Source organism: Taudactylus pleione, unplaced genomic scaffold, assembly GCF_031769625.1.
Source record: "Taudactylus pleione unplaced genomic scaffold, aTauple2 ptg001441l, whole genome shotgun sequence".
NCBI classification, from domain to species: domain Eukaryota; kingdom Metazoa; phylum Chordata; class Amphibia; order Anura; family Myobatrachidae; genus Taudactylus; species Taudactylus pleione.
The window spans coordinates 1,231,040-1,258,839 of record NW_028285840.1 but is presented as its reverse complement, the minus strand read 5'-3'; the positions used below and the strand labels follow the sequence as shown (position 1 = coordinate 1,258,839).

The 27,800-nt window shown below is 47.1% G+C and overlaps 1 protein-coding gene across 2 annotated transcripts; it reads right to left on the bottom strand.

The window, feature by feature from the left end:
• Nucleotides 1–286: 286 nt before the first annotated feature.
• On the bottom strand, nucleotides 287–27,518 carry LOC148442602 (guanylin-like). Of its 2 annotated transcripts, XM_088463755.1 has the most exons (3): nucleotides 11,958–12,020; nucleotides 2,983–3,187; nucleotides 287–351 (listed from the first exon to the last, which is right to left on the bottom strand). In XM_088463755.1, exons 1-3 carry the CDS (start codon nucleotides 12,018–12,020, stop codon nucleotides 287–289), a joined length of 333 nt encoding a protein of 110 aa, XP_088319881.1. The 2 variants fall into 2 exon arrangements, 1 of the variants encoding a protein (XP_088319881.1); XR_015875785.1 differs by lacking the exons at nucleotides 287–351; nucleotides 11,958–12,020 and adding an exon at nucleotides 27,480–27,518 and having other exon boundaries at nucleotides 3,120–3,187.
• Between the last annotated feature and the right edge of the window lie 282 nt (nucleotides 27,519–27,800).

The following is a 27,800-nucleotide window of genomic DNA, read 5'->3' as shown; positions in this document are numbered from 1 at the left end:
TTAAAGGAGATCAGTAGGAGAATGTGGCCGAATTATCATTGCAGAGTCCATATTATCTTCAGTTTATTCCCTGCGACTTTTCTTTCTTTGCTGGGATTACAGAACGGAACACAAAAAAACATACATTATAGAAAGAACAACAACAGGACAGACGGTAATATTAATTTTATTTCACACTCAGTGGCTACACTTTGGACCTGATATAAATTGTTAATTAATGTAGGAATGTTGATGGCGGACGGGAGGAGCTGCGTCTGTGGTTACTGCGGGAATCCAGAGAGGACGATTAACAGCCGGTGCAGGCCGCAAAGGCGCAAACCTCACAGACATCCATTTCATCAGCCACATGTTCTGAAAACGAAACACACATCAGATATAGAACTAACTGCAAAGTAAATGCAAAATGAATTATGCAACAAAGAAGAATAGGGGAAATGCATCCTCCGACTTAACTGCTTCCCGTCAGAGAAAACATTGCGGTGAATTGAATAACGCCGGGAGTTCCCACCAGGCACTAATTAACTCCCGTTGAATTGAATCGCCCCCATTGTGGTGATATAGTGTGTAACCTGTCGTCCTCAGAGACTGCTGGCTCCATTTACTAGTATGCAATGATATTACATATTTTCTGTGATAGAAAATGAATAATCACCATTTGTCTAAAATTCAAAGCCTAGAGGGGGCGCCAAATAGTGCATTATCCAATAACATTTGTTTAGCAAGCAGTATAATAAACATATGGTGTATGTGTACCAGTGGCGTCATGAGGGGTGTGTGTGTGGGGGGGGGGGGGGTCACCAAAATGCCGGCTCCTCTGCAGTGACAGGAGCTGGGTGCTGCAGTGTGACATTCTGCTGCAGCACCCAGCTCCTGTCATAGAAGAGGAGCCGACAGTGCTGACAGCCCGGTCTCCGGGGGCAGCCCGGCATCTCCGATGATGCTGGGCTGCCCCTAGAGTGATGTTATCCCTTTATTTTAGGCCACACACCCATTTCGGACGCGGAGGCGCTGGGTATAGTGAGAGTGCGCGCCAGATATCACCAGACCCGGTGACGCCTCTGAAGTGGACCACAGAGAAGATAAACATCAGCTTATCCAGCAATCATGGCCCTGGTGAGGTATTGCACGGGAACCAATTATCCTTCCACGTCAGATCATCTAGGTGCGCACAGGCCACGCCCCTATGCATTTCCTCATCAATACTTTGTCAGAGGCCACACCCCTTTGATAAATGACCACACCCTTTAAGGATTGCATTTCCTGTGGACCCTTCATGCAACAGTCCAACACTAGAGTAGGGTCTCAAGGGAGTGGACTGGCATTGTGGGGACAGCCAGGGGCGCCGAGGAAGGGGGGAGTGGGTACAAATTTCCCAGGCCTGGGCTTGCTGGAGAGGCCTGGCGGGGCCTCTCCAGCAAGCCACCCGCCCTCTTACATCACAGCAGCCCAGCACACGCTGCTGTGTGCTGTGCTGCTCTGGGAGACAGCTTGCGGCTGCTAAGAACCAGCCACACCAGTCTCCTATGCCTGTGGGGGGAGCGATCAAGCTGATCGTGCCCCCCACTGGTTATGCGCCGGGCTGAGGGGGCTCACTGCTCACCCTCGCCAGCACGCAGTGCTGCTTCGCGGCACTACAAAACGTTTTTTCACCTGAGGGGGCGTGGCGATTAGGCCACGCCCCTTTTTACTAGGGCCCGGCGTGGCTCTTGACAGGCCTGGGGACAGTGGCAGCACCTTAGCAGGGTGCAGACAGGCCACCAGCATCAGGAAGAACATCACTGCCTGGTGCATTCTAAGGAAGCTCCAGGCGGCTCTAGAGGCTGCAAGGTGAGTGCCCAGAGCAAATAAAGGATGAGGATCCTATATGATTGATACGTGTGACATAGCCAGCGTGTTACTGACAGTGCAATAAGGGTTTGATGTGATACATAGATATGATACACAGGGCTCTATTCATAATGTTAATTATTGGGGTCCGAACAGACCCCGATAATTAACATTTGAACTCGCCGTGAGCACCAGAGCAACGACAGCATGGACGACGGCCACGATGGATCAGGTAAGTACAGGTGGGCACCACTACAGGGGCACCACTACAGGCGGTAATGCATATGGGCACCACTACAGGCGGTAATGCATATGGGCACCACTACAGGGGGAAATGCATATGGGCACCACTACAGGGGGCACAGTATGGGGGGGCAGAACTACAGGTGCACTACTTTAAGGGGCACAACTACTGGGGGCACTGCATATGGGCACCTATACAGGGGTCACTGCATAAGGGCACCAATACAGGGGGCACTACATCTGGGCACCACAACAGGGGGCATTGCATATGGGCACCACAACAGGGGGCATTGCATATGGGGACCACTACAGGGCGAAACTGCATATAGGCACTACTACAGGGGGGGTCACAGTATGGGGGGGCAGAACTACAGGGGCACTACTTTAAGGGGCACAACTACTGGGGGCACTGCATATGGGCACCTACACAGGGGGCACTGCATAAGGGCACCACTACAAGGGGCACTGCATATGGGCACCACAACAGGGGGCATCGCATATGGACACGACTACAGGGGGGACCTGCATATGGGCACTACTACAGGGGGTACAGTATGGGGGGCACTACTTTAAGGGGTACAATTTACAGGGGGCACTGCATATGGGCACCACAACAGGGAGAATTGCATATGGGCACCACTACAAGGGTCATTGCAAATGGGCACTACTACAGGGGGCACTGCATATGGGCACCACTACAGGGGCCACTGCATATGGGCACCACTACAGTGGGCTGCCCCTAATCTTTATTTCTCTTTACTTTAATCCCATATGGACCCGCCCCCTCCCTGGAACACTTGAGGGGGCGTCATAGCATTGCACATGCTCCGGGCGCCCTGGCTACACGCTAGTAAATGACATACATGATTCAGGAGGAGGGAAAAGGGTTAGGTATGAACATTATAACATTACCAAGTCCATGAAATGTCTCATCAATGACGTTAGTATCTTTATTTTCACAGACTGCCTTTATTTCATCTGGTAATCCCTTATTGCTGCATATCTCATTGTATGACTTCCTATCATCGCTCCATTGCTTCAGGTCCTCAGCTCTTCCCCCATCCCTGACTTCTATAAACTTCTTCACAGACTCCAGCGTGAAAGTGGAATCTCCAACCTACAACAGAGAGAGAGGGAGAGAGAGGGAGAGAGAGGGAGAGAGAGAGACACACAGGTGACATCTCCAACCTATAGCATGGAGAAAGATACAGGTGACATCTCCAACCTACAGCATGGAGCAAGATACAGGTGACATCTCCAACCTACAGCATGGAGCAAGATACAGGTGACATCTCCAACCTAGAGTATGGAGCAAGATACAGATGACATCTCCATCCTACAGCATGGAGCAAGATACAGGTGACATCTCCATACTACAGCATGGAGATAGATACAGATGACATCTCCATCCTACAGCATGGAGCAAGATACAGGTGACATCTCCAACCTACAGCATGGAGCAAGATACAGGTAACATCTCCAACCTACAGCACAGAGCAAGATACAGGTGACATCTCTATCCTACAGCATGTAGCAAGATACAGGTGACATCTCCATCCTACAGCATGGAACAAGATACAGGTGACATCTCCAACCTACAGCATGGAGCAAGATACAGGTGACATCTCCAACCTACAGCATGGAGCAAGATACAGGTGACATCTCCAACCTACAGCATGGAGCAAGATACAGGTGACATCTCCAACCTAGAGTATGGAGCAAGATACAGGTGACATCTCCAACCTACAGCATGGAGCAAGATACAGGTGACATCTCCAACCTGCAGTATGGAGCAAGATACAGGTGACATCTCCATTCTACAGTATGGAGCAAGATACAGGTGACATCTCCAACCTACAGCATGGAGCAAGATACAGGTGACATCTCCATCCTACAGTATAGAGCAAGATACAGATGACATCTCCATCCTACAGCATGGAGCAAGATACAGGTGACATCTCCATCCTACAGTATGGAGCAAGATACAGGTGACATCTCCAACCTACAGCATGGAGCAAGATACAGGTGACATCTCCATCCTACAGTATGGAGCAAGATACAGGTGACATCTCCAACCTACAGCATGGAGCAAGATACAGGTGACATCTCCATCCTACAGTATAGAGCAAGATACAGGTGACATCTCCATCCTACAGCATGGAGCAAGATACAGGTGACATCTCCATCCTACAGTATGGAGCAAGATACAGGTGACATCTCCAACCTACAGCATGGAGCAAGATACAGGTGACATCTCCATCCTACAGTATAGAGCAAGATACAGGTGACATCTCCATCCTACAGCAGTTACACTTACACTGCCGACACTGATTTCCCTTCCTTTACCAGCATGGTTACACCTACACTGCCGACACTGATTTCCCTTCCTTTACCAGCATGGTTACACTGCCGACACTACTTTCCCTTCCTTTACCAGCATAGTTACACCTACACTGCCGACACTGATTTCCCTTCCTTTACCAGCATGGTTACACCTACACTGCAAACACTGATTTCCCTTCCTTTACCAGCATGGTCACACTTACACTGCCGACACTGCTTTCCCTTCCTTTACCAGGATGGTTACACTTACACTGCCGACACTGCTTTCTCTTCCTTTGCCGGCATGGCTACACCTACACTGTTTTCCCTTCCTTTACCAGCATAATTACTCTTCCAACACTGCTTTCCCTTCCTTTGCCGGCATGGTTACACTACACTGTTTTCCCTTCCTTTACCAGCATAATTACACTGCTGACACTGCTTTCCCTTCCTTTACCGGCATGGTTACACTTACACTGCCGACACTGCTTTCCCTTCCTTTACCAGCATGGTTACACCTACACTGCCGACACTGCTTTCCCTTCCTTTACCAGCATGGTTACACTTACACTGCCGACACTCATTTCTTTTAACAGGATGGTTACACTTATACTGACGACACTCCTTTCCTTTACCAGGATGGTTTCACTTACACTGCCGACACTCCTTTCCTTTACCAGGATGGTTACACTTACACTGCCAACACTCCTTTCCCTTCCTGTACCAGCATGGTTACACCTACACTGCCGACACTACTTTCCCTTCCTTTACCAGCATGGTAACACTTACACTGCCGACACTGCTTTCCTTCCTTTACCAGGATGGTTACACTTACACTGCAGACACTCCTTTCTTGTACCAGGATGGTTACACCTACACTGCCGACACTGCTTTCCCTTCCTTTACCAGGATGGTTACACTTACACTGCCGACACCCCTTTCCTTTACCAGGATGGATACACTTACACTGTCGACACTCCTTTCCCTTCCATTACCAGCATGGTTACACTTACACTGCCGACACTGTTTTCCCTTCCTTTACCAGCGTGGTTACACTTACACTGCAGACACTCCTTTCTTGTACCAGGATGGTTACACCTACACTGCCGACACTGCTTTCCCTTCCTTTACCAGGATGGTTACACTTACACTGCCGACACTCCTTTCCTTTATCAGGATGGTTACACTTACACTGTCGACACTCCTTTCCCTTCCATTACCAGCATGGTTACACTTACACTGCCGACACTGCTTTCCCTTCCTTTACCAGCATGGTTACACCTACACTGCTTTCCCTTCCTTTACCAGCATGGTTACACCTACACTGCCGACACTGCTTTCCCTTCCTTCACCAGCATGGTTACGCCGACACTGCTTTCCCTTCCTTTACCAGCATGGTTACACTTACACTGCCGACACTGCTTTCCCTTCCTTTACCAGCATGGTTACACTTACACTGCCGACACTGCTTTCCCTTTCTTTACCAGCATGGTTACACTTACACTGCCGACACTCCTTTCTGTTACCAGCATGGTTACACTTACACTACCGACACTCCTTTCCTTTACCAGGATGGTTACACTTACACTGCCGACACTCCTTTCCTTTACCAGGATGGTTACACTTACACTGCCGACACTCCTTCCCTTTACCAGGATGGTTACACTTACACTGCCGACACTCCTTTCCCTTGCTTTGCCAGCATGGTTACACCTACACTGCCGACACTGCTTTCCCTTCCTTTACCAGCATGTATACACTTACACTGCCGACACTGCTTTCTTTTCCTTTGCCAGCATGTATACACTTACACTGCCGACACTGCTTTCCCTTCCTTTGCCGGCATGGTTACACTTACACTGCCGACACTGCTTTCCCTTCATTTGCCGGCATGGTTACACTTAGACTGCCAACACTGATTTCCCTTCCTTTACTTGCATGGTTACACTTACACTGCCAACGCTGATTTCCCTTCCTTTACCAGGATGGTTACACTTACACTGCCGACACTGCTTTCCCTTCCTTTACCAGCATGGTTACACCTACACTGCCGACACTGCTTTCCCTTCCTTTACCAGCATGGTTACACTTACACTGCCGACACTGCTTTCCCTTCCTTTACCAGGATGGTTACACTTACACTGCCGACACTGCTTTCCCTTCCTTTACCAGGATGGTTACACTTACACTGCCGACACTCCTTTCCCTTCCTTTACCAGGATGGTTACAGTTACACTGCCGACACTCCTTTCCTTTACCAGGATGGTTACACTTACACTGCCGACACTCCTTTACTTTACCAGGATGGTTACACTTACACTGCCGACACTCCTTTCCCTTCCTTTACCAGCATGGTTACACCTACACTGCCGACACTGATTTCCCTTCCTTTACCAGGATGGTTACACTTACATTGCCGTCACTCCTTTCCTTTACCATGATGGTTACACTTACACTGCCGACACTGCTTTCTCTTCCTTTACCAGCATGGTTACACTTACACTGCAAGACACTGCTTTCCCTTCCTTCACCAGCATGGTTACACTTACACTGCCGACACTGCTTTCCCTTCCTTTACCAGCATGGTTACACTTACACTGCCGACACTGATTTCCCTTCCTTTACCAGGATGGTTACACTTACACTGCCGACACTCCTTTCCTTTACCAGGATGGTTACACTTACACTGCCGACACTCCTTTCTTTTACCAGCATGGTTACACTTACACTGCCGACACTGCTTTCCCTTCCTTTACCAGCATGGTTACACTTACACTGCCGACACTGCTTTCTCTTCCTTTGCCGGCATGGTTACACTTACACTGCCGACACTGCTTTCCCTTCCTTTGCCGGCATGGTTACACTTACACTGCCGACACTGATTTCCCTTCCTTTACTAGCATGGTTACACTTACACTGCCGACACTGCTTTCCCTTCCTTTACCAGCATGGTTACACTTACACTGCCGACACTGATTTCTCTTGCTTTACCTGGATGGTTACACTTACACTGCCGACACTGCTTTCCCTTCCTTTACCAGCATGGTTACACCTACACTGCCGACACTGCTTTCCCTTCCTTTACCAGCATGGTTACACTTACACTGCCGACACTGCTTTCCCTTCCTTTACCAGGATGGTTACACTTACACTGCCGACGCTCCTTTCTTTTACCAGGATGGTTACACTTACACTGCCAACACTCCTTTCCTTTACCAGGATGGTTACACTTACACTGCTGACACTCCTTTCCTTTACTAGGATGGCTACACTTACACTGCCGACACTCCTTTCCCTTCCTTTACCAGCATGGTTACACCTACACTGCCGACACTGCTTTCCCTTCCTTTACCAGCATGGTTACACTTACACTGCCGACACTGCTTTCCCTTCCTTTACCAGCATGTATACACTTACACTGCCGACACTGCTTTCTCTTCCTTTGCCAGCATGTATACACTTACACTGCCGACACTCCTTTCCCTTCCTTTGCTGGCATGGTTACACTTACACTGCCGACACTGCTTTCCCTCCCTATACCAGCATGGTTACACTTACACTGCCGACACTCCTTTCCCTCCCTATACCAGCATGGTTACACTTACACTGCCGACACTCCTTTCCCTCCCTATACCAGCATGGTTACACTTACACTGCCGACACTCCTTTCCCTTCGTATACCAGCATGGTTACACTTACACTACCGACACTGCTTTCCCTCCCTATACCAGCATGGTTACACTTACACTGCCGACACTCCTTTCCCTCCCTATACCAGCATGGTTACACTTACACTGCCGACACTGCTTTCCCTCCCTATACCAGCATGGTTATACTTACACTGCCGACACTCCTTTCCCTCCCTATACCAGCATGGTAACACTTACACTGCCGACACTCCTTTCCCTCCCTATACCAGCATGGTTACACTTACACTGCCGACACTCCTTTCCGTCCCTATACCAGCATAGTTATACTTACACTGCCGACACTCCTTTCCCTCCCTATACCAGCATGGTTACACTTACACTGCCGACACTCCTTTCCCTTCGTATACCAGCATGGTTACACTTACACTGCCGACACTCCTTTCCCTCCCTATACCAGCATGGTTACACTTACACTACCGACACTGCTTTCCCTCCCTATACCAGCATGGTTACACTTACACTGCCGACACTGCTTTCCCTCCCTATACCAGCATGGTTATACTTACACTGCCGACACTGCTTTCCCTCCCTATACCAGCATGGTTATACTTACACTGCCGACACTCCTTTCCCTCCCTATACCAGCATGGTTACACTTACACTACCGACACTGCTTTCCCTCCCTATACCAGCATGGTTACACTTACACTGCCGACACTGCTTTCCCTCCCTATACCAGCATGGTTATACTTACACTGCCGACACTGCTTTCCCTCCCTATACCAGCATGGTTATACTTACACTGCCGACACTCCTTTCCCTCCCTATACCAGCATGGTTACACTTACACTGCCGACACTCCTTTCCCTCCCTATACCAGCATGGTTACACTTACACTGCCGACACTCCTTTCCGTCCCTATACCAGCATGGTTATACTTACACTGCCGACACTCCTTTCCGTCCCTATACCAGCATGGTTATACTTACACTGCCGATACTCCTTTCCCTCCCTATACCAGCATGGTTACAGTTACACTGCCGACACTCCTTTCCGTCCCTTTACCAGCATGGTTATACTTACACTGCCGACACTCCTTTCCCTCCCTATACCAGCATAGTAACACTTACACTGCCGACACTGCTTTAAGCACCACTTTAAATTAGTCTGTATTGTGCCCCTCTTGCTTAGGTATTACACCATACTGGCATGGTAGTTACATAGTGCACTTTATCTTCATTGATCAGCTGACCAATTGGCTGAGATGTAGCCTGTGCCATAAGCTGGGTACACACTGGAGCGATGGGCATTCGTTCCGACATTGGAACAAATGCCCTTGAACAGCTCCATCCTTCATTAACTAACTACAGGTCGCTAGCGATATTGCTAGGGGTGATGTGCAGCACATTAAACCTAGCGACCGTGGGAGCGCGCAATCGCTGGTACACACTGAGCGATGTAGACGATTTGTCGTTATGAAAAGGCAAATCGTCTCAACGTCACTCCAGTGTGTACCCAGCATTCATCAGACATTGTATGTCACTCTCTAGGGCTCAGCTGTGCAGTCAGAGATAAACACTTTATCTACCATTGAACAACGTCTGAGGACAGGCAGGAACCACCGTCCTCTCACACAGCGTCAGATTATCTCATTATCTTGGACTAAGGAAATAGGTAATTTCAGGGGTTTTTTTTAACATTTTACTCATGTTCTTGTCTATAAGATCTTACCTTTAGTTATAATTAACTATCACAAATTTCCTTTATGCATATCACTCAGTGGTGTCATATCTAAGACTATGGGGCCTATTTATCAAACCCATTTTTCAATAAATTACACAGAAGCAGCAGTTTTTGCATAATGATATGTATTCACACTATGGACCTGATTCAGACCCGGTCGCTAAGTTGCGCTCGCTCTGAGAGATTTTCGCCCGTCTGCGCATAATTTGCAGTGTGCGTGCGCAAGCCAGTCTTTGCGATCGGATTTTGGTTGCTCGTAAGCCACTATCAGGTCGCTGCTTTGAGTGACAGATAGCGCCCTTTGTGGGTGGTAACTGGGGAAGGTGCTTGTAAACGGGGGAGTGGATGTGCGAACGCAGGTGTGTCAGGTCGCCAAAACGCTGTTTAAAGGGCGTGCATAATTAGCAAAGTAGCGCCATTGTACACGTCACCTGCATGTATTTCAGCCAGCGCTGATCGCAGTGCTTGCGGCTGCGAAAGGCCACCTCAAGGGCTGGCCATTCGCATCATACGTCATCTCCGCTATTTATTAGATTAATCGAGTACATCGAAAGGCGTCTGAACTGCTCGCAGTGCTTGTGGTTGGATTTTCCTACCGCAATCATGCGAACAGTTCAGGCTAAGAAACAACCAAGTGACGTGGCCGATGACGCTGCTTTGTTAATTATGCACGCCCATTAAACACCCGTTTTGACCGTTTGGCACGCCTGCGATCGGATCTCCACTCCCCGTTTTCAAGCACCTTCCCCTGTTACCACTCACAAACGCCTCAATCTGTCACTCAAATTAGCAGGCATTCGCTATTTTGCGAGCACACGATTTCCGACAGCACTGACTGGTTTGTGCATGCGCATTTCAACCAATACGCATGCGCAGATGTGCGAACATCGCTCGGAGCGAACGAGCGGCCGCTTACGAGCGGATCTGAATCAGGCCCTCTGCACGATGCATCGGAATCTGCCAAATCATGCAAAATATCGTCTAGTGTGTACGCACCTTAACACTGCAGTTTAGAATTACGGTAAGACATGCCTCTTATTACTTAGAAATCTTTGCACATCTTCCATCTGCCCCCCTACAGGGCAACATGGATTTACCAAGGTGCAAATTGCTCTTTTCTCTGAATCATGCCTTGTGTAACCAGGACAGCTCAATCTGCTATTGTCATACAAGCACTGATGTCTGAGGTATTGTCAGGACAGAGCTCGCAGGGAGAAAAGTAACCAGCAGGGGGCGGAAGCGCATTTTACAGGATTGTGATATTTCAGCATTAATTAAAGTGCAACACAGGTGGAAAACTACAGATCAATTCCCGGGAAATGTATAAGTGCTGTGCAAGCTGCCAGTTTCATTAAAGGCCACAGACAAGGACTCCATCCTACTCTTCTCGTCCTGCATCCCCCGAGATTTTTTCTTTCTCCCCCCTCCTCCCCCAGCAGTTGTTTTAATCATTCTGCCCCCTGTTGTTCTGCCCCTCTTCTCCCTGCCGTTCGCTCTCGCTCCCCCTCCACCCTCTTAGTTATCTCATCCCCATTTGCCCCCCTGTGACTTTACCCCTCTTTCCCAAACATACTTTCTCTCTCCCCACCTTCTCCCCTCAACAGCTGTCTTTTTTCTTCTCCTACCCCAGTTGTTCTACCCCTCTTCCCCTGTGAATCGCTCTCTGACCCCCCCCCCTCCTACAACTTCCTGCAGTTGTTTTTTCCCCTCCTACCCCCTGTGGCTAATCCTCTTTTCCCTTTAAATCACAGAAAGAGTAGTGACCCTAAAAGGCTCAGGCTCCTCGGCTAGATTGTCTCATCTTTATAACAATCTTCTACTGACTGTCACTGCCCAAGATGCCACAGAGTGAAGGACAATAGTAGGGATTGTGTGGACGGAAGCCCAGGACCCACAAATATCCCATACATCTCTGTTGGTGACCGTATGGAAAACCATGATATCCTCATACGTCTATATAACTGATGGACAGCAATGTCTGGTCCTCTTCTGTGCCAGGGGATGGGCTGGTCTCATGTATCTGAATAAGTGACCAGACTGACCCGGGTAGTAGAGGAACAAGCAGAGGGCACAGTAAAGGACAGGTGTAGCAGGGTGAGGGGGCCCATTTTTCAGAGTACCACCCATAACCCAAGATGCTTGGAAATATTCCAATGATGATGCCTCTCTTACCTTGACCATAACGCTGCCACATAAGTGGCCGAGGAGAAGGAGACACAGAACCTTGGTCCACATGATGAAGTCTTCTTCAGGTTTGTCTTACCTGCTGCATGTGCTGTCGCGTTTATATGCTTTGTGTGTGGTTATAATATTATTACCTCCGGGTATTAAGTAATATCACCACATCCTAATGGCTGGGATGGGACTTGGCAGCTGACATCACTGTAAACCTTTTATTGACTACATGAGATCACCTGATGTTTTATTGGCCTTTCTCCTGGCTGATTCATTACAGATGAAACGTGAGTGAGCCGTTGTATTATTGCAGATCAGGGCGACTTCAAGTCTCGTCTATAAAATACCCTCCTGACTGAGACCTAAAATAGTGTCCCAATAGCCAGTAGACACTACCAGGCAGACCTGCTCATCTAGATATGACCTCACTCGGAAGACACCAAGGTGACATCACAAATGCCTACAAGGGGTTAATGTGGCTAGGTTTATAGCACCTGGAAAGCCAAACCCCCTTGTCAACATGATGGAGCTGGCATTGTTCCAGAAAGGAGTTTGCTAGATGTTTTGGCCCCCAACAGGGGACATAGGAGAGGAAACAGGCCCACTAACTGTTCTGTAGCCAGTCCCTTCATTTAAAGCACCCAGTACCAGGGTTTAGGGCTTTGTACTTCACACCATGGGGGGGTCACCTCATGGTGGGAAAATAACAGGTTTTAAAAAAAAAACAGACACAGTACTTTCTACTCAGTTCTTCACATTGGATAATCTGGGGAGGGGGATTATGATTCCTACATCTGGATGAGGAGCTCCACCCACACACAGGATAACTAAGCTGGCAGTGTCTAGGACCTGCTGGAGATCAGCAAGGGTTACGACCTCTGCACAGGCTACTGCGCATGTGCTTCGTCTCTGTGCGTCTTTCTCCCTGGTGTCCACATGGACAGACAGAGCCATCATGACACTCTCCATCTGTTTGCTGTGGGCAGAGCCTGCATAGTTGCCACAAGTACTAATTACTATCCGCCGGTGATTTTACCAGCCAGATGCCCAGCGAACTACAAAGAACAGCAATACCCATAGGCTCTAGGCTGCTTCCACACTGCTGTTGTACCTATTATAGCCCCTGTGCTTTATGCTACTTATTGTTCTACCTGGTTCAATAAACCTAAGAGCTGGATTAGCTGCACCACGTGTGGTCTAACTGCCACCAGCACCAAACAACTGTGCAACCACCTCTAGTATCACATATATTCTGGCCGAGTGTATTCTATCCTGGAGGGTAATCCGTCTGGATAATAAACACATCTAGCATAATTCTGTTTCACTCCACATTGCTGGGCTACTCTGCCAATGGGTCATGGTACCAGGATGCAGTCCAGCAGCCTCCATATTGCTGGGCTACTCCGCCAATGGTTCATGGGACCAGGATGCAGTCCAGCAGCCTTAAATTAATAGGTTATGGTTTCCATACACCGACTCTGCTAACACCTGCCAGGTAGATCCAGCAGCAATGAGCACCATCTCCATTTGGAGAAGCCTCTCATGGATTGGTGAATCCAGTCTACCTGCAGGGGTGTGCTGACTGGTAGCTGGTCACTACCAAATTGGTCAAAGGCTCATCAGGCCAAGCGGACGGGATCTGTAAGTCACAGGCCCCAGTGGCCAGGATTTGGAGAATCCGCTTTCTGAGAAGCGGGAAGTCGCGCTGTGGGCATCTCTCTCAGCGGGACCCTGCTCACCAGGCTCCCTCACAGCGTTACTTTCTCCAGTCCAGGTGGGTAAGCGTGACTTTGTAACTGATCACAAGCTCTATCACTGTTCTAAATGCTCACTGTTTAGGTGGTGTATAGTTCTCAGGAGTATATTTACTAAAGTGTGGGTTTATAGAAATGGAGATGTTGCCCATAGCAACCAATCAGATTCTACTTTACATTTATCTAGCACCTTCTAGAAGATTACAGATAGAATCTTACTGGTTGCTATGGGCAACAACTCCACTCCTATAAACTCGCACTTTAATAGATATACCCCTCAGAGTAGGGACGAACTGGGGTTCTAAATCAGCCCTGGCAATCCTCTCTGTGTGCGCGCCATAGATGCTTCACAGGAGCGTGCTGCGATTCACTGGGGGCCTGGTCTCACAGAACGCCTCAGTCTCTCACTATCCCGCAAAGGAGAGCATGGGGATGCGGAACTGCTCGGCCAGGCTTTCGGACCGGACCGGCCTATCAGGCCAATGGCCCTTCTGGAAATTACTAGAGGTACCAGATGACCAGTCCGGCCCTGCCTCAGAGTGTGGATAATACTACTGACAATTCTCTATATATTGTATATAGTTTGTAGTTAGTGCTTCTACATTTCCATACATGTAGTATGGGAATGTAGTTAGGTTACCAGCTGCCGGAATACCGACACTGAAATCCTCACATGGGACTAAAGTAGGAGTTGATTAGGCCCCAAGACCAAATCCCGATGCCCGACATACCGAACGAAGGTAAGCCGGGTGTCTTAGGATGTAACCGCGGGTATAGATTTATGAACCCTCGGGGGGACTTAGGGTTCAACCCCCCCCCTGGGAGGGTTAGGCTAGGGAAAGGGGGAGTTAGGGTTAGGCACCACTATGGAGAGGTTAGGGTTAGGCACCCCCCCCCCCACCAACGGGGGGAGGTTAGGGTTAGGCACAAGGGGGGTTAGGCACCACTAGGGGAGGGTTAGGGTAGGGAGAGGGGAGGGTTAGGGTGCTTTCCAGCCCCAGTCGAGATTTTCATCCGTCGGTCTTCTACTGTCGGTATTTGATCTGGCGGCTATTCAGCCGCCAGGATTACATAGCGATTCCGTAGTATGTGCTGTGTAAAATTAAGGTATTATTGTACCTTTGCTGTTGTATGGTTTCTGTGCGATTCAAGCTTCTTGGAAAGGAATTGTGGTACTGTGCGAGAGCTATAACCGCTGACTTTCTCATGGCGGCGATGGGCGATAGGTGAGAATAATGCACACATAAACCTGGTGTCCTCACAATTACTATTCTAACTCCTTCTGCTATAAATGTCCCCTTATCTATGTTATTATCATTCATGTAATCACTGGATTAATTATTTATCTGCATTTAGTGCAGTACCTGATTGCAACATTAGCACAATCTGACTGTCACACTTGTGTGGTTTGTTTGTGGACCCGAGCTGTAGTCACTGGTAGGCGAGGGTTCAGAGGTGCTGACCGTGAAACTGGGAGGTTTGATGTAGTTTCAACTCATGGGATAAGTACTGATTGGTTAAAGGTAGACCAGTATATATGAAGTAGGCTGAGACCCAAGTCAGAGGTGCGGAATCTAACACGCCCATGTTTTTTACCAGAGACTCCCTCAAGGGAATTTGGCTTCGCTGCACCTGACGTGAAGGTCGCTGTCCCGTGCTTGTGTTTCCTAATACTGGACAGAGACTGAGACTATGAGGAACACTCTGGATAGGGATGTATATGTCTGAACCGGAATGTGACCAGTTAAGATTCACTGGAATAGGACCCAACTGGATACTGTGGAATGGGACCGGACTGGATACACCGAAATGGGATCGGACTGGATACAAGATAGAACCGGACAAAATTACCAGAATGGAACCGGATAGCAACTGGAGCCAGCGGTGCAGCGAGATAGGAATCTGCCAGAGTAACAGAGAGGAGCTCAATCGTGATCTCACAGCTAGGCTGGAGACAACATTGCACTGGCAATCTGCACAGCGCTGGGAATTTCCTTAAATACCCTGAGCTAGCCATGGATTGGATAAAAGAATCAGGTTATGGCAGATTGGGATTCCATTGGCTGTGAGTTGGAAACAACATGGTTGCACCCAGCAAGTGAAGCCGGCGGTAAAGAATCCACATGGCATGTCAGTAAAACTGTATCATGGCTTCCCACGGAGTGAAGCAGGACGCTATCAGTGGGAGAGTGGCGAACAGCGCTCAGACTTGCCACCACTCTGGCTGGCGACCAGCAGGGAGTCGGAACAGTGAGACCCACTGTGGCTGCAGATGATGAATGGGGAAGCTGAGATCTCCCGGCACGCCAGCACAAACTCCTGACAGGCAAGTGGCTGGGTCTGGTACTGGGGTCTCTGACAAGAGTTGTGACATTGGCCTGAAAGATGGCCTATCTCATGGATTGCTGAAGCCTGGAACATCTCTTTGCTCAGCACTGGTCTGCAGCTATCCATCAGGATGGATGATAGTACTAGAGGAAGATCAGGTTGGTGGCTCCAGTAGTAGACACAATATATACTTATTCATGTAGCTTGGTATGGTGTTTGTGGATGGGGTGCGCCTTACCCGGCAACCACCAGTATGCCCCATAATAACCATGATGAGAACAAAGGAAATCAGAGTATTGATCCAGATTTCTTCAGCAGATAATTGGGCCATAGCCGATAATTTAATAAAAAAGCAGAACCACTCAGCCAGTGCAGAAACAATATTATTCTGCCTAAGAAGCCCCTGTGCACCTTGGAGGATACAATGATATTATTCTATGAGGGCTAGAAGCTCCGAAACCTGTGCCAAGAGCTTTTGGAAGTAATCCAGGGTACCAGGACTGCTCCGGGGGTTGTCCAACTCTAATTGAGGCCCTGATTCAGACCCACTCGCAATTGGGCGTACGTACGTTCGGCGTACGTAAAAAAATATTTAAATTCAAGCACTCGCTCGTATTTTCGTACGCAGCTAAAAATCCGCCCCAAACTCAGCCGACCCCTCCTCTAACTAACGAGCGTGCCAAATAGCGAGCGTACATCCCCGAAATGGCTTGAAGGGAACGCACGCACAAGTACAAACCGGAAGTGGGACTGTCAGATTCCGATGACCTGCTCGTTTTGTCTGCCTACCTCCCTCAATCGTATCATGCCAATCAATGTATCAATTAGCTTAATTGTTTTTTTTTTTTCAACACAATGCAATAAACTTTAATCTTGTCCGTGTTTGTGTTTACTCGCAGAATACGTACGGCTGAAACCTTCGCTTTTATTGTTCCAAAGACATGTTAGCCCCAATTAAACAATTGTTCTATTTGTTTGTATCCCCACAAATTTTCTGTGGTTCATTTCTTTATTTAATTTTGCTTACGCATGTCACTGCATCAAGCGTATCATAACTCTCAAGAGATTTGTGGCCCTGTCGAACACATGACTCATACACTAACCAATAGAATTTGTCCTGTTAATTTCCCAAATACATTAGCCAATCAAATTTTTTTTGGGTGCTTTATTAAAAATATTTTTCAAAAAAAACACCATTGCCATCATGAGATCCGCCGCATTCACCAGGCGCGAACTGCTGGTGCTGACGGAGGTGATGGACAGGCTGATCACCAGTCAGCCTCCACCCATCTCCAATAGGCGAAAGCGTTCCGCATATGCGGAGGTACGTCGCCGCCTGCGCTCCTTCGGCTCACGCCGACATATTGGCCAGCTGGAGCGCAGGTGGTCGGACCTGCACCGGCGTACGCCCCGCTTGCTGGCATGCTTTCGCATGCAGATCGCGGAAAGTAAGTTTTATGGACTGTGGTTTTCAAGTTTATCTTGTGGGCCCTAACTGTGTGTAAATGTTTTCATGTCTGTCCTATTTAGTCATTGTAGTCATATCTGCATGTGCATGTTTTCATGTCTGTCCTATTTAGTCATTGTAGTCATATCTGCATGTGCATGTTTTCATGTCTGTCCTATTTAGTCATTGTAGTCATATCTGCATGTGCATGTTTTCATGTCTGTCCTATTTAGTCATTGTAGTCATATCTGCATGTGCATGTTTTCATGTCTGTCCTATTTAGTCATTGTACTTTTTTTTTTTTTAAGTTTTTTTATTTTGGATTCCTGTTGAAACTAACCACAATATTTTTTTCATCTTTTAGGGGCACAGCAAAGACTACGGCGTCATCGCCAGACAAGACGCCGGTCCCGGCCCCTCTCTCCAACCCCCAATTCCTCAATTACCCCCTCCTCCCCAGACCCTGTGGCCGAGATTTCAGGTCTACTTCCCCTCCAGCCCAATTCCCCCTCTCCTCCATCCGTCCCTCCTCCAAATACCCCCTCCCAGGATTCTTCTAACACCCTGCCCCTAGGTTTGGGGAATGTAGCCACCTCCGAGGTGGTCCAGGGAGTGGCTTCTGGCTCTGGCGTTTTGCCGAACGGTATGTTTTTTTATTTTATTTTGGGCACCACAAACTGTTCGTATGTAATCATGTGTCGTCCCCATTTTTGTTGGCTTTCTGTCGCCTTAGGGTATTTTTGGGGGTTGTCTTTACCTGTTCCTGCTGATTTCACCATACACATATCACACCTGTGTGCATTTTTTTAGGGCCCTTGTATTTTTGGCCTAGGACATTTTGGGGTGCTGGGTTTTATCCGTGTAATGTTTTTTTTGGCCACAAGCTTTTAAGTTTTGGTTTGCTTGTTTTGTGTTTTTTTAGAATGTTGCTTCACTATAGATTTATTAATCCCCAAACTTTTGTCACCCACAGAGGAACAGAGGCGTCGGGCAGAAATCTTTCATTGTGTGGCACGTATGCGGGAGAAAGTCACCGGGCTTCTGCAGGGCGTTGACCATCTGGCGGTCCTCCATAGGAATTAGTTTTTTTTTTTTTTTTTCTAATTGTTTCCTAATAAATCAGTTTTAATTCAAGTTCTGTCTCATGCGTTTTTAGTAAATCCAAGATTCTTTACACTGACATAAGTAGACTCTTCAAGCAAGGATTGCCACAGAATCTCACTACAGATTGTGGGCCTGATTCAGAGCCGGACGCAATTAGCGCTCGCTCGTCCAGAAAATAGGGGTGGCTATTCAAATGAACCGTTCGCTGTTTGCGGTCTGTTCACGCCTCTAGGTCTGAACGAGCGTACAAAACTTGCGGTCGTTTTTTGGGAAACTACGCCCCCTGGCCGCTCGCATCCTACGTCATGTCCGCTATTTATTAGATTAATCGAGTACATCGAACAGGGTATGAACTGCTCGCTATTCTTGTGGTTGGTTTTTGCTACCACAATTTTGCGAGCAGTTCTGGCTTAAAAAAAACCCAGTGACGTGGTCAATGACGCTGCTGTTTTAAATATGCACACCCATAAAACGCCCGTTTTGACCTTTAAGCACGCCTGCGATCGGATCTCCACTCCCCGTTTTCAAGCACCTTCCCCTGTTACCACCCACATCCGCCTCTTTCTGTCACTCAAATTAGCAGGCATTCGCTATTTTGCGAGCACATGAATTTCAGCCGCACTGACTGGTTCGCGCATGCGTATAACGATCCGTACGCATGCGCAGTTGGGCAAACATCGCTCAGAGCGAACGAGCTGCCGCTTACGAGTGGCTCTGAATCAGGCCCTGTGTGTTGTATTTTGAATGCAAACAGGCACAAGAAACCCCTCCCAGTACCAATGTCATTTTCCTTTTTTGGGGTGGACAACATGATAGTTTACAACATTTTTCAGGTTCCTATTTGGTGGCCAATCTGCTTAGGACAATCTTACGAAGGCAACTGATTGTACAGGATTCCTTGGTGTGTTGGTTAGTACCCCGAAAACATATTACATTTTAGCTCCACTTGCTTCATTACTGGGTTACCCCTTAGGTAAAATTAACGTTTGGGAGTTTGTTTACACTTGCTTCTAACGTGCCCAAAAAGGAAACAAATTACACTCTCCAAATATTTATTCACAACAGAAATCAAAATACAAAGTGGTCACTCACAAACAAAACACACAGTGATAATCAGAAATACACCACATACCAAAAACAGGAAACAAACACACAACAAATCAAGAACTGGTTGACGAAGGTCCATGCCCACATGATTTCAAAAATATGGCGTTGCAATATGGGTGTCATAATATATTCCAGAAGTTTCCACAGAAAGGTTTTTGAAGGGTAGCAGGAAGTAGTCATCGTGGGAGTGCCAAAGATTATGCAAACAAACAGAATATGGTGCAAGAATTAATATAAAAAAAGATGAACGCCAAAAAACCGTAACACATTGGGTATACACACTGTTGTTTGGTCAATAATTACCTAAAATATCGGGCCACCACATCATCGCGTATGGCCCCGCCACATACTGACCTCCGACCAACCTCGGGGGGGCCATCCTCAGGTAAGGCATCCTCTGGCTGCATTGGAACACCACTCCTTATGGCGATGTTGTGAAAGATCCCACACAGGACCACAATTTTCGAAACCATATCCAGCAAATACATGAGTTCGCCACCAGAGCGGTGGAGGCATCTGAATCGGCCTTTTAAAAGGCCGATACAGCGCTCCACCACTTGCCTGGTGGCTGTAAGTGCGGTATTAAACTCACTTTGTGGACCTGGTGTGGGAGCCAAATAAGGAGTGAGCAGCCAGGGCATGCAAGGGTATCCACTGTCTCCTGTGAAAAAGAATAGACAACATCAGGATCACTGTGTATCAAGCTTAACATTGTTATGTACTAAAGGTCTCCACTTACCCAGAAGCCACGCATCACCAGCTTGTAGGTTGTTTAATTTGTGCCATATCCCTGATTGCCGGATGACGAAGGAGTCATGTGCACTTCCTGGTAATTTTGCATTCAGGGACAGGATCTGGAGGGAGGCATCACATACCACCATTACATTCAGGGAGTGATAGTGTTTACAGTTGCGAAATATTGCCTCCAGCCATGCTGGAGGCTGAAGTGGTATGTGAGTACCATCCACAACCCCTATGATGTGTGGGAAGCCAGCTATTTGGTAAAAATTGGCCTTGGCCACACTAAGGGCACCCATATCCAAAGGCATTTTAATAAAATGATGGAGGTGCTTGAAAGTGCCTCCATCACTGCCCTCAGGATCCTTGAAAAGGAGGATTGTGAGATGCCCGCCACTATTCCCACCGTTGTTTGAAACGATCCTGAGGCACAGAAATGTAACACCGCCATAAATTGCGTAAGTGGTGGTATTGCTGTTGGACTGTCAATTTGCCGCTCAAGATCACTCTCTATTAATGAGAGAGTGTCTATGATGATTTTGGGAGGAAGACGGTAGCGTCTTAAAACCTCATCATCGGGCATTCCAAAAAGGGGGACACGTGTTCGAAATATCTGGGGCCTTGCATGCCTACGCCTGGGACGAGATTGAGGTTGGTCGGCTTCTGGGAGCATGGCCAGAACAATCCGCCCAAGATCAACCTGAAATGGCAAGATTTGAATGTAAGGCTTTGGACCCACCCCAAAAGAAAATTAAGAACAACTTAGCTTGATGATACCATCCATTGCTGCTTACATGCCGGGGTATTGTCATGATACGTCCAAACTGAAAATAATCCCAATATTAATTTGTAAAAGTTTAGTCTGTGCATTTATGTTTCTAAATTTTGTGCTAGACAAAACATAAAATAGGCGAAACACACATTTGGGCAAAGAGCAAAACGACATTGCACACAGTACATCAAAATGGGTTGAAATGTAAGCCAAAAATGCGAAAGGCCAACCACAAACAATTTTACAGGATTAATAAGCATTTAAAAATGCGCTAATTAGTTCGCCAATACAAGTCAAAAAACAAACAGAGAAAAATGCGCTAATTAGTTCGCAAATACAAGTCACTATACAAACAGAGAAAAATGCGCAAATTAGTTCGCAAATACAAGTTAACAAACAAACAGAGAAAAATGCGCTAATTAGTTCGCAAATACAAGTTAATAAACAAACAGAGAAAAATGCGCTAATTAGTTCGCAAATACAAGTCACTATACAAACAGAGAAAAATGCGCAAATTAGTTCGCAAATACAAGTTAACAAACAAACAGAGAAAAATGCGCTAATTAGTTCGCAAATACAAGTTAAAAAATGGACTTACCAAGAGCAAATATATAAGATTCCAAATCAAAAGGTCTTTGGGTCCGAAATAAAAAAAAACCTAAAAGAGATGAAATTATGGATCAAAAAAATAAAAAGAAGAAGAAACACAATGAGACACCAATTGAACCAAAGTTAGACTTCACAAAACTTACCAAATCAAGAAACAAGGCAAAAAAAAAAAAAAAGCGAACGGAAAATAAAAACGCAAATCTAGCAAACAAAATAAACTCCAAACGCCAACTCCTTAATCCGCAAACAAGAAACTCCAACCAAGGTAACCTCCAACAATCCAAAAACGCCACCTCGACTCGAGACACACCAAGCCATAAATAGTGTTTCGTTTCCCGCACAAATTAAGGAGGGATCATAGGAACGCACAATCAATGATGCGGCCGCAAAATAAGGACGCATGTATAAATACATCACGAAAACACATTTAAATTCTGGTGTATTTCTTGTTTGGACCTCAGACATGGCTACAGACCAGGGAAACAATGCCCAAGAGTCAGGCGGTAAGTCTTTCATGCATTTTGTCTCAATGATTAATTTGAAACATAAGATTGGGCAAGTTGTGAATTTGAGAAATCTGAATATTTACACAAATAGGTGAGGAGGATGACATGGAAGAGGCTGCCGGGCCCAGTATTCCGGCCAAAGCTGCCAAAAAAAAAAAGGCAGCCACATTTCACAAGAAAGGAGATGGAGGTTTTGATTCAGAAGTGTGTGGACATCCTGCCACAGGCAGACAGGAATATGAGTACAAGCCAGAAGTGGAGAATGTGGGAAGAGGTAGCCGTTGCTGTCAATAGGGTGAGTGATTATGTCCGTCTAGCCCGGGATGTCAAACGGCGGTAAGTAAACACTTGCCCCCCCTAAAAACAAACCCCATTTTAAACAAAATGATAATGGTTTCCATTTTATCCCACAGATGGGGCGACTTCAAATATCGCCTAAAGCAAAAACTCGTGGACAGGGCTAGGCATGCAAGGGGGACAGGTGGGGGTCCCACCCCTGTGTCATTGGAGTTGACGGATTTAGAAGAGCTGGCACAGGGGTGTGTGCAGCCTGTGGAGGTGTTTGGCGTGTCCAACATGGATACGGACATGCCAGACTTTGCGGCTCCTCATGTTGTCCCAGGTAAATCTTGTGATGTCACCAACTCTGAAATGTTAGTGGGCCAATATGTAGATTCTAATGTGAGTCTTTTCTCATTTTTCCTAACAGAGACACAGGCGGATGAGTCTGCTCCAGAGGGGAGCCTTGGCCGCCGAATTTCTGCTGGCTCTGCAGGGGAGGAACCAGTACATCCGGCTGAGGACCCTGCAGAAGCCAGTCCAGGGCAATCCCCCTCGCAGGCAGTGGCCCTCCTCACAGAACTCAATTTCAAATCGGATTTCCATACGGAGATTCTGCAGAGAATGGACGCCAGTCTGCTACGGGTGGCTGAGGCCCTGGAGCAAAATGCTGTGGCCAATGTCACCATTGCTCAGGCCCTGGCGGAAAATACCAGGGCCAACATCCATATCACCAATGCCCTGGAGCAGGTCGTTCGCCAGCACATGGTGGAGCCGACCTCCCTTCCTGCCGGAACATCAGGATCCTCCACCTCTGGCACAACATCAGCCAATCCTCCAAATGTGCCTAGCCCTGTGCCTAGTCCAGAGGCCACAACATCTGCCTCTGGACAGGCAAGCCCGATGACATCCCGGACCCGGTCTGGCGCCCCCTCCCCCAGCCAAATGGGTGAAAAAACGGTGAAAGCAATGGCGACTTTTCCCCCACTCCTTCTGTGCTTGGCTCATATTCCTTTCTGGTCAAAACTTCCCTCTCCTTTCTTGTGAATTGTTTTTAATTTTGTGTTCTACATTTCATAAATCTTTTATGTTGGCCCAATTATTGTAACTTTGGGAATGAACCCTGCAAAAAAACTTTGCCAAAAATAGATTTTTTTGTGATTTTTTGTTTGAGCAATAAAAAAATAATAAAAAACTGACATTGTATTCTTACATTATTGTCAAAATGGATTACATTTAATCCTGGGCCAAAAGGCACAAACTGGCAAGAACCACATTTTACATGCCCTCCAAAAAAAAGGTCTCTTTAAGGAACGTTTCAAATTTAACATAATGATGCAAATTCAACAGGCCAAAAGAAAAAGGTAAAAACCTAAAAAACATGATGACATTATTGTTACAATAGGCCCTAACCAACAAATTGAGCCCAAAAGAAACTACCACAAATGTACGTAAATTGATTGTGTAATCATCACATTAGCAGCTCTGATTTCCACCTGCGTACGCTTTTGTGCTAACACAAAAAACTACTTTCAAAACACATACCAAGCCGGTTTTCAATACACCACTAATTGCTGTTCAGACCACCCGCGATTAATCGCAGCAACATCGAGGAGTGCCGGGATGGAGGAGAAGGCCATCGCCAATGTGGTCGAGTAATCCAGACCCTAAGCTGTGCGAGCATTTTGAAGGGAAAGAGGATCATCCAGTGACGTATGAGTCGGTCCATACACATTTGACGTTCGCATCTGCTAATGTATGTACGCCCCAAAAACGCCTCGCTCACGCCTGCGTTTTTCCATCTCCACCCCCGTCAACACCCAAAAACGCCCTGTTCTGTCAATCACATTTGACATGTCACTTCCTGTACGCTATTTGACGAACGAGACCAAAAAAACTCGCAATCTGCCGTACGCACATGCGCAGTGTTACACCGACGCAGGCGCGGTTAGTCAACATCGGAACGCAACGAGCGTACTGCTGTTTGCGAGTGGCTCTGAATGAGGGCCTGAGTCCCCTTTACGTAGAACAATACGATTATATGTTAGCACGCAGTTATCAGATAAGGTAGGTTTTATAGCTTATATTTTATAACTTTTCTTAGATCCCATTTGATGTGCTTTGTTATATGTGATAAAACTTATCTGTACCATATAATATTTAACAGCATAGAGAATATCTCCTTTCATGTACGGCAACCTACTGTATCTTCGGTTTTTCAGCCAAGTCCTTAATGATTTCAGGATAATAATAACAATATTGTTGCTTGTCCTAAGAGACACTTGGGAACGTTCCCAGTAAGATTATCTCTAGACTTCAACCAACATAGCGGCTTTTACAGGTACTAGTACAGACTTCACTCATTTATTCTGCACATGTAACTCCCAAGCCACATCTATCCTTATATGATTATAAGACCTATTTATTAAGCTGGTTTTTCAGTAAATTATGCAGAAAATGCAGTTTTTGTATCCCGGTTATGTACTGTAATCACAGAAACTTCCTGCAAAAGTCAACTACTGCTGCATTAATGTCAATGGGGACTGCAGTCTGACCCCTGTACAGGGCCGGCTCCAGGTCTACTAGCACCCAGCTCAAATATTTTTGGAGGGCCCCCCTCACCAAATCCAACTACATCCTCTCCCTGAAACCCAGCTATATCCCCCCTCCCCCCAACCAGCTACATTCCCCCCCAGTAACAAAATGCACACACTGGCTCACAAAGAAAAAAACACACCATGCCTCACAGAAAAAAAAAAAAACACACCATGCCTCACAGGAAAAAAAAAACACACCATGCCTCACAGGAAAAAAAAACACACCATGCCCCACGGGAAAAAAAACACCATGTCTCACAGGAAAAAAACACACCATGTCTCACAGGAAAAAAACACAGCATGCCCCACAGGAAAAAAAATACCATGCGCCACAGGAAAAAAAACACACCATGCCTCAAAGGAAAAAAAAACACACCATGCCTCACAGGAAAAAGAAAAACACACCATGCCTCACAGGAAAAAAAAACACCATGCTTGTTACAGGAGAATCTATTATTCACCATTTGGGCCTCACAGATACTGGTCATTTTGTGAATAGAAACCAATTTTACTTGTTTCCATTTAACATATAAAAAGACCTAGCCACTCTCACACACTTGATCAAGATCAGCTTTTGTATAGAGATTACTTCCTCCTGCTTCCTATGTCTGGTTACAGCCAAGATCTTATGTGGGAGTTTTGAATAACGATCCTTTTATAATGCCCCACAGGAAAAAAACCACACCATGCCTCACAGGAAAAAAAAAATACACATTTTTATTTCATTGTATAATAAAAAAAAGTTTTGGTAAAACTGTTTTATCCCTTTAACTAAAATAAATAACAAGTGGGAAATCCCCTGGAATATTAGAGGAGTCTTTCAATTAAAAAAAAAAAAACATCCAGAGAATCTGACACTGCGCATGTGCAGGTAAGACCCCTCTCTACAAGAATGCCTCCATTGGCATAAAGCAGTTTATGATATCTGAGGATGGCATAAACCAATGGGGCCAAGCTAAAAAAAAAAAACTTCATTTTTCATAGTTTGGTACATAGGGGTCAGACCGTATTCCCCATTGATAATAATAGGGATTGTGGTTTGCAGAACTAATTGGCCTTTTGCAGTTTCTACATACAATAATTTTATGGAAAGGAAGCTTAATATATAGGGGGAGGTTAACTAAGCCTTGGAGAGAGATAAAGTACCAACCAATCAGCTCCTAACTGCCATGCTACAGGCTGTGTTTGAAAAATAGCAGTTAGGAGCTGATTGGCTAGTACTTTATCTCTCTCCACGTTATCCCTCTCCAAGGCTTAGTACATCCTCCCATAGTCCCTTAAGCCTTTTACATTAGGGAGCATATGATAAAGAAAATCATCGGTAAAAGTTCGGAACATGGAGGTAAAGTACACTGACTTCCATGCTGCCGTTCACTGACCAAGAGATCACTCCCAAGGTTCTGTGTGTCTTTCCCCTCACCTACTGTCCTTGGCCTGACCCTAACTGACTGTCTGTGAGACTGACTGTCTAAGACCAAATGACTGACTAAGAGATCACCCTCAAGGTTCTGCATGCTTTTTACTTCACCAAATGTCCTTGGACTGACCATGACCAACTGTCTGTGAGACTGAAGACCTCATTCAGAGGCGGTCGCACGAAGCAATCGCTCTCTCTGAATGAGGGTGGGCGCTTCTGTCTTTTTGGTGCGGCCTCCTGGTTGCAAGCTAAGCTGTGGGTTACCACCCACAGCTTAGCTAGCGACCAGGGTGATGGTCGCGATGGTGATCACCATCGCAACCATCGGGGCTTGCGACCAGATCCTAAGGTGGGGTCTGGGCACTCGCAAGCCCCAGGGAGCTTTACTGCTCTGATCGAGCAGGAAGCTCCCCACTGACATCACTGATGATGTCAGTGCGGCCACCCCACAAAACGGTAGGCCGTTTTGGAAACCACCCCCCCGGCCCGCCTACAAAAAGGGGCGAGCTGTCGATCAACATCGACAGCCGCCCCTCTTGTAGCGAGCTCCGGAGCGAGAGTTTCTCGCTCCGGGGCTTGCGCACGCGCAGTCCGGCCTCTGCGCGTGCGCAGGGCCACCCATCGACCTGGTTGCGAGCACATCGGTGCTTGCGACCGGGTCTGAATGACCCCCTGAGTATCTAAGACCAACTGACTGAGTAAGAGATCACCCTCAAGGTTCTGCACACCTTTTCCCTCACTGATGGTCCTTGGACTGACCGTGACCGATACACTGACCAACTTTCTGTGAGACTGACTGTCCGAGTCAGACTGATTGACCAAGAAGCCAAGGCCAAAGCTCTGCATGCCTTTTTTACTCACCGACTGACCATTGAAGACAGTGTACTGCGCTGACAGTCCCTGGAGTCCCCAGAGCCAAGCTGCGGAGCTGAGCAATCCATGTCCTGCCATCCATGCCATGCTGGGAGCCAGAGGCTGTATGTCCAGGCTGATATGTGTGGGTTGACAGGAGCTACCGGAGCCGGTCATGGCGACTGCATCACTTCTGGGAAGCCGGTGGGTGCTGCGAGGACAAAGAGGAGGAGGACGTTAAGACCAGAAGTAAGGGAGCAGACCGGCATCACCGAAGCCTCTTGGTAAGACACCGTAACCCATATTCCGAACTTTTACCAAATCTTTAAT

Excerpts from the sequence above, each read along its gene's own strand:
- LOC148442602 (XM_088463755.1), bottom strand. The coding sequence starts at position 12,020 with ATGTGGACCAAGGTTCTGTGTCTCCTTCTCCTCGGCCACTTATGTGGC. Across the intron at positions 3,188-11,957 it reads GTGGCAGCGTTATGGTCAAG|GTTGGAGATTCCACTTTCAC; the intron begins GTAAGAGAGGCA and ends TCTCTGTTGTAG. Across the intron at positions 352-2,982 it reads TGAGACATTTCATGGACTTG|AACATGTGGCTGATGAAATG; the intron begins GTAATGTTATAA and ends TTTCGTTTTCAG.